The following is an 8,488-nucleotide window of genomic DNA, read 5'->3' as shown; positions in this document are numbered from 1 at the left end:
CCAAGTAGGTTTTCTGGTGTACATTTTTTATTTTGATTTTTGATGCACTCATAGTGGTGTCTAAAATTTTGATATATTTAGTTTTTCACTCACATACTGTATCAGTCTTTGTGAGGTGGTGTGATTTTATTTTTTTTTTTGGACAGCTATTAGGTCACTCAGAACCATTCCATTTCTATCCTATTCACAATTTATTTCAACAGAAAAAAAACACATCAGTGATTGTCTTTTTATTCATTATGAATATTACAATCTTTTGGTATGAGGGTTATTATGCCTTTGTAAGTCCATGTATCTGAAGTTTTATATGAACCTTCAGTTTTGTAGATTTTACATATTTTAATATGTACAACTAAGGTAAATATGGTTACTGTGTTTATAAATTAATTTGTGTTATGTGATCTTAAAACACACACATGTGAATTCATGAAACTGAAAGAAGTGTACAAGTTTTGTCCTCATTCGTTCTCTATGAAGTGTTGCATCACACTGAGCTGTTTTTCTTTAGTCACTAGTCACAAGAGTGTCACAGTTCAGACTCCAGCAGGAGACTCCTACTGAACTCTGCTAATGATTTGTAGATACACATATTGCTCTTAGAACACAGAGCTTACACCTGAGAGAATACAGCCACTCATATCACCATGCTAATGCAAACATTACAAATCAAAAGCATTCATGCTTGAAGCCAAGCAAGAAAACTGCAATTATTTATGCATACACAAACAATGCCATTAAGCTTCAATTAATTCTGGGGAATGGGTCTTCCAATGTAAGAAAGAGATGACACAAATGTATCCAAGGCGTTCGGGTCGACATTTTATTAGGTTGGTTCAACGTTTGGTGCTATTCTCAAAATTTTGTTCCTAATCTCAGTGGTCCTAAAACAGTAAATGAAAGGATTTACTAAACTGGGACCAAGAATTGCTCCAATCATTAACCCATGACGCTCCTCAAGGGTCAAAACCACACCCATCCTGGTCAAGATAATCCGAATGAATAAGGGGCAATAGTAGCATACAATCACAATTAAGTGACTGAAACAAGTTTTGAACATTTTCTTCTTGTCATTCTTTGAGGACATTTTGAAAATAGAAATTACTATTCTGAAATAGGACAAGCAAATAAAACCAAAAGTTCCAAAAAGCAGAAAGAATGTAATAATGGATATCATGTTAAAATACCAATTCGGACTTGCACAAGTTGCTCTGATAAGAGCAGCATAGTCGCACAGGATGTATTTTAGAGAAGACTGACAAAAAGGTAGTGGAATTACAGTGGCTGGCATAACAGTCACTATCACAGAAGTCACAAACCACAGAAGAACTATAACTAGCAAAGTGCGGACATTTGTCAAAATCACATGATAGCGTAAAGGACTGCACACCGCAATCAAGCGATCAAATGCCATGGCAGCAATGGCAAACATTTCCATCACACCTCCTAAATGGAAAACAAACATTTGTACTAAACAAGGCAGGTAAGATATGGTTTTACATCCTGCTAACAGGACACCAATCATCGTTGGACAGGCACTGGTGCTGTATACCATATCAACAACAGCCAGATTGCAGATGAAAAGATACATTGGCTTGTGTAGACGTTTGTCCATAATGATGAACCATATATTTGCAATGTTAGCAAGCATTACCAAGACATAAACAATCAGCATAGCAACTCCAGTAGCCATCTGGTTTTCAACCGTATCAAATCCAGTTATGACAAATTCAGTAATGATTTTTGCAGAAACATTTCCAAGAGACATATTTTGCTCTTCTTTGTTATATCATCCCTCTGGAAGAACTGAAGAGTTTATTTGTATTTCCAGTTGTCTGTCCAATTGCTTTCATATTTTTATTCAAATTCAACTATAAAACTTTCTTGTGAAATATATTACTTTTTTAGATACTCCAATTTGTCAATCATTTTCATTTATTATTGTCTATAAACATTCTACAAGTCTATAAAGTGGTAGTTGGGATGTTGGATATTCAGTGCAATAATTACATACAATACTTACATCGCTCAAGTTTCATGGTAATGTAAGGAATCCGCATCTAACATGTAACATTTATGGTTAGCTGTCTTCCACTAGCCCGTGCCCATTGGTTATTTTAAAATGACATCATTAACTCAGATCAAAATTCACATTAAACATGTCATTTTGTACCCTTGGTACACAAGTCTCTTTGGTATGAGTGATTTTTGTTTAATATTACAGACATCCACCCATCTGATTAAGTGAAATTTATTTTTGAAATGACAAAATTTCTATATGACCTCTGTAACACTCTACACAAGGCCAAATGGAAACAGAAGCTCAAATTCAGAAATGTGGGGGCTATCTAGTCAGACTTTCTAGGAGTTAGGTGATCTCACTAAACCAAACATTTCTGTTAGAGCTTTAATGAAGACACAGTTGAGGTTAAAAAGAAGGTCACTAACCACCTTTTTATATTGTTCATCTTTGCCGTGAAAGTTCAAAACCACAATCAGATTTTTCTTCTGCATTTGACACACCTGAAGCTATGTCCTGTAAAATAAAATATTTTAAAAATGTAATTTAATGTGTTGTGGACGTGCTTACTAGGTAGCAAAAAACTAACTAACATAAAGAAACATTTCCATATTGTTATTTATGGTAATGATATATGAGGATCTGCAAATGATTAACAAATTATTAATAATGATGCAAATGATTTGTAAATACATTTTCATTACATTTCTAACAGATAAACAACAAGATGTAGCTCAGGTAAAGATAAATGATAAACTCAAGTTAATAGTCTCAACCTTTAGTGGCAGCAACAACTTTAAACATTATTTTTGTGTATGCACAAATAAATAATTTTGATAAACACATACGCACGCACGCGCGCGCGCGCGCGCACACACACACACACACACACACACACACAAACACATACATACATAAGGGAATAAATTAGCTACTTTCTCCTGTTAAAAAGCAGCGGAGGTAGCTATCTGCTTAAGTTGATAACTCCAAGTAACGGTTTAGCAAATTGTAAATGGCTTGCTTGTGAGAGGGAATTTTGTTTGATTTGTGGTTAGAAAAAAGTACTCCTTGCTTGCCTGACAAACCAGTAGGTGCAAGCAATGTGTGATTCTTCATTTTTACGCATGGCTTCACCTGCAATGCCATTGTGCACTCTGTCATAGACTGGCAGTATACCTGCAATCCCATGAATGTTACAATTTTGTAAGGTGTTGGTGGTTTTTTTTATTAGTTGTGGCTCTTAGAATGCCATTGAATATAGCAGACAATAAATTGCAATCTAGATGATTATGAAAGAAAGACTGCACCTCACACCTTTTCTCATTGAAAAGACTGCTTTGAAAACAAGCCTAAAACATGCCTATCCGCTTGGTACAAGAGGCAAAGATGGAGATATATAAGCGTAAAAATCCAGCCACAGGAGAAGGTCCAAGTACATAATTGAAGAGAGCAACAGAATTGGTTATTAAAATATATGGTGATGAATCTCCTATGTTTTGGGGAATCCCTAGTCTAGAGGGAGAGCGGAGTCACGGGCAGGCCGTTGCCCATGGCAACAGTAAATACATTGCCTCAGATGGTAAAAGTTAGCCTGGGGGTAGGGAGTCTTACTTTTTGGTCTTTAATTAGACTGGTCTAGGTTTTTATACAACTGACTGAAAAAGCTAAGACCAGTCTTAAAGGAAAACTTTAGACGACTAACTTCTAAGACTAATCTAAAACAGCTTTATGCAACTATCCCCTTAATTTCACTTCTAGTATTCTATTAAATACTATTACAACTAATAAAGTATTCATTAAATCCTGTTACAACTTCTGACAAAGTTCCATAATAACAAAAAATGTTACACCAATAATCCAGACTGGGAATAACTCTAATTTTATTAGCCTTGTCTTATTCTATAGGCTCAAGAGTATTTTCTAAAACCAAAGCACATCATACTGGGAATTGATGCCTTGGCTCCCACTGCACTAATAACTGTAATCACAAAGGGCCTCATTTATGAAATCACTTGGATGCTAATATATAACAAACTGCATGTACTACTTATCGGTGGTGGTGGTGGTGGTGTGTGTGTGTGTGTGTGTGTGTGTGGAGGGGGGTGTTAGGAGTTGTAAACAAAAAAAGAAAAAAAGAAAGAAAGAAAGAAAGAAATGCTGCATCAGTCCAGTAGTCCAGTCTGTAGTTTTATCTGATATGGTTTTAGCCAATTAGGGTGAGTCATATGAAATGACATGGTTGAGTCAGCAGAATGCTCGATGGTGTTTTGAACCTTCAGTCTGCTGCTTCTGAGGTACATCCCACCCGCCAAGGGTGTCATTCAATCACTGCAACTGCCACAACTCCTGCCTGGGTTCAACTTGCTTCCCTGTGAAATCCTCTGGTCCTCTGGAGGTTGCCAGGATGAAGCTGCTAGAATGAATTAGCTTAAATTTGACATACCAAAAAGTTGTAAAGATAAGAATCATAAGTGAACTATTATTGGAGGATTTTGTGTAAGAAAATATTACCCATTTGAAAGAGCAAAAATAAGCTGTTACCTCTAGTTAAGATAATATGAGCAAGCTATATTGGGCTTGAGCAAGTTAACACTATAACATAATTAATTTTACATAAATACCGTTAAGCCATGCAAATCCATATATGCTGCTAATGTAGGATAGGCTTTTCTATTTATATCATTATTGACTTCAAGGGCAAATATGCCCAGACTAACATTATTAGCTTTACTGTAGAGCACAAATACCATCAGAAGATTTAAGATTGCATCTGCACCCTATAACGGTAAAAGATAGTCTGTGCTGCTTATAACCCTACATGTGGAAATTTCTCTTCAACTTTGAAAAATAAATTGTTCAGATTGGCACATCTGGGATAAAACTGAGCTAAAAAATCTGCAATCTGCAATATGATTATGGTATGAGTTGAAGAAAGTGACAAAACTGAATTTAAAAGACCACAGGTGACCACACCGTAGGTGAAACGACTTAACATAAGCAAGTCCCTGTGTACTCAATCTTCCGTAAGTTATTCCCCACACCAATGACCCTTTGATTTTTCCACCCCTATATACAAACTGTTGCACATTGTAAACTGTTCCATAATTGTCTACATAATTAAGTTTTGTGTCCTTCAGTTTTCATAAATACACAAAAGTTTTTGGGAGATACTAGTCGGAGGAACAGTGGCTCTGTGGGGGACATGGAAAAGATGCAGACAGGGGAAACACGCCAGTGCAGATGTGAAGCTCCGACAGTGGGGATTTCGAACTGCGCTCCCATCGATTCACCTGGTGAATCTCTGTTCCTTGCCCAACAAAATAGACGAGCTGCTTCTCCTCAACGGGCAAAAAAGGAGTTTGCATGTTCTGCTGCCCTCTGTTTCACTGAAACCTGGCTCGGCGAATCCATCCCCAACAGTGGATTACATCTGCCAGGTTTCAATCTACACCGGATTGCGTAATGGAGCTATCAGGGAAAACAAAAAGTGGCAGAATTTGCTTCTACATCAATGAAAACTGGTGCAAAGATGTCACAGTGCAGCCCGAACTTGGAGACATTGTTCCTAAACTGCAAGCCTTTTTATTCTCCGCATGAGTTTTCCTCATTTGTCGTAATCAGTGTTTACATGCCACCTCAGGCCAGCACAAATGACACACTGCAAACCCTGGATGAACATGTAACCCAGGCTTAAAATCTAGTAGCTTGTAAAAAATAAACAAATTAATTAATAATATAAATAATAAGTAATTATTTAAAAATGAGGATATTAAGAGGATGAATATGAATAATAGATTTAAATAATATACGAATAATACATGAAACACTATAATAGAGAAGCCGCCAAAGTATAACCAATCAGGTGTCAAGAAAAAAAAAGAATGACCAATTGTATTCAGAGAATTAACCTTTTAGCTCCGTCTACTGGGTAAGTGGAAACCGAACTAGAGGGATTAATGACAGAATTTACCGCAACGAGTGAAAAGATTGACACAAATGAGACTTACATCCAGATTTGATTCCTAGAAGGGAAAAAAGAGAGAGAAAACAAGCAGATTGAAAGCTTTGTTTGAAGATTTTGACGCAACTTAACTGATTTAGCGACCTGAAGGGATTGGTGAGTAAAACTCTGTAATACTGTACAATTTATGGGATGTTGTAATGAGTTAGCGTAGTTGAATTTGCATGTGTTTGGAAAAGACAGTGTAAAGTTAAGTTAATTTTGACCTCGGAAGATATGTTGAGTTAAGAACTGATGGATTTAAATCCTGTTATGTACAGATCAGGGTTTTTTGTGTGTATTATTTTGAACTGACTTTCTTTGGAGGAACCACCACATTACTGGAGTGACAGCGAAATAAGATGGCGAGCCTACCCAAGAGAATGGACGAATGTGGGAGCGGACTAGTTGGGTGACAAAAGCATGCATGGATTAGTTGGCATGGTCGGATGAATAATTTTCTTCTTATTTGAAGGACTTGACTCTGAAAAAGAACTGAAAGATTGAGTGTGCGCACTAACATTTAAAATCAGCTGATGGACTTGAAATTTTGTTATGAATGTGATGTGTTGGAATTTGAATTTTGAAGTTGTAAGGTTTAACTTAAGTTGTTGTAGTTGGGTTTAAAATTCCATGGTACTTACCGGGAACACAAAAAAATGCGGCAAACTAAAACAACTAAAAGTAGAAGAAACAAACGTAGGTATTAAACAAGTATAATTAGACAAAAATCGTTCCCAAAATAACTTTCCGTTACATTGCTGAGCAAATAGGGATTTATAAAAGATTAGAGAGAGTTTAACTGAAACTTTAATTAGTAAATAAAATTATATTTAATAAGTAGAACAAATTTAGTGAGTTACAAGGGATTCTGGTTACTGGGACCAGTTTAACTAGACCGATTTCATTTTGTTAATATCTGAAGGGGAAATGTAATTGCTGTGTTTGTTTTTTTGCATTTGGGTAAATGTTGTTTTAAGTTCTAAATTCTTCTGTACGTAGCAAGTCACTGAAGGATTACAGAAGTTGTAATCCGTATTCTGTTGATAGTGTGCATTCTGAAGATGACTTGCAAAAGAACACATGAGTTTTCAAACGGACAGCAGAGTGGAGAGGCTACTCGTGCACCGGGAATATCTAATTTTTCCAACGCTGAGTCCGAACGAAAACAACTGGTGTCCCCGTTAAATGCATTTTTTAAGAAGATGTCAGGACAGCAGTAAACATTCATGGAGAATGTTATTCGGCAGTTGGACAGGATGGAGTCCCATCAAAGAGGCGCAAGAGGAGTCTGCCCAAAAAAGAAGACGAGCGGGAAATAACTCTGTTTCGGTAAGTTTATTTCTGTAGCCTTCTGGTTTTTGTCTTTGACTGCCGCACATTCTGATACGTTCGCATTTCTTTATCTGCTTTATCCCTTAATGTGGTTGAATTTAACTCTTGTACTAATTTTGCTTCTACAGGAAGCTGTGCGGCTGAGCCAGACCCCCAAACCTGGTACATATTCAGGAGTATTCGAGGCCGCGTAACAGAGCTGCAAACTGCCGGATACAGCCGATTATCTGTGGAGTATCCGGGAACATACAGGAGTATTCCAGTCCGGATACATCTCTTTTCACGCAGTATCAGCTTTTGTGAAGACTTGTGTGTGCCAACCAAGACCTTCTGCACATACAACAACAACAAGCCATGGTTCTCAGCCCGAACTAGCACAGCTTTGATGGGCCAAGGTAGAAGCCTACAGAAGTGGGGATAGATCCCTTTACAAGCAGGCCAGAAACCTACTGACAAAAGGGATCAGAGTGGCTAAAAGAAGCTACACTTATAAGCTGAAAAGCAGGTTTTCTACAAACAACCCTACATCAGTGTGGAGAGGCCTGCAAGACATCACAAACTACAGAAGACCATTTCCCCTTGCTGAGGCAAACAAAGACCTGGCCGACAACCTGAATGCCTTCTACTGCAGGTTTGATAGGGACAAATTCACACCCCCCACACACTCCAGCTCAACAACAGTAGCCCCATCACACCTCTGGCAACCCCCCTACTCTCATCCCAGAAATACTCTCATCTCATCCCAAACTCTCCCAGCTCAATGTATCCCCTGCCCTCTGTCAGTGGATCACTAGCTTCGTGACAGGCAGGAAACAACAAGTGAAGCCGGGGAAAGTCACCTCTGGCACTCAGACAGTTAGCACTGGTGCTCCCCAGGGATGTGTCCTCTTCCCACTGCTCTTCTCCCTCTACACCAATGACTGCACCTCCAAGGACCCGGCTGTTGAAGTCCTTAAGTTTGCAGATAACACTGCAGGTCATCGGACTCATCCAAGATGGTGATGAGTCTGCATATCGGCGGGAGGTTGAACGACTAGTGCTCTGGTGCAGCGAGAACAACTTGGAGCTGAACACGCTCAAGACTGTGGAGATGATAGAGGACTTTAGGAGACACTCCTCAGCACTGCTCCAACTCA

General features: G+C 38.1%; 1 protein-coding gene across 1 annotated transcript; it reads right to left on the bottom strand.

Annotated features, from left to right (window-relative positions):
• Window positions 1-823: 823 nt before the first annotated feature.
• On the bottom strand, window positions 824-1,765 carry LOC115815209 (olfactory receptor 13-like). The gene has a single exon (XM_030778171.1). It carries the CDS (start codon window positions 1,763-1,765, stop codon window positions 824-826), a length of 942 nt encoding a protein of 313 aa, XP_030634031.1.
• Window positions 1,766-8,488: the final 6,723 nt, after the last annotated feature.

This window comes from Chanos chanos, chromosome 6 (assembly GCF_902362185.1).
Source record: "Chanos chanos chromosome 6, fChaCha1.1, whole genome shotgun sequence".
In the NCBI taxonomy this organism is placed as follows: Eukaryota; Metazoa; Chordata; class Actinopteri; order Gonorynchiformes; family Chanidae; genus Chanos; species Chanos chanos.
The sequence above is the reverse complement of the archived record's forward strand: the minus strand, read 5'-3'. Positions and strand labels throughout refer to the sequence as shown.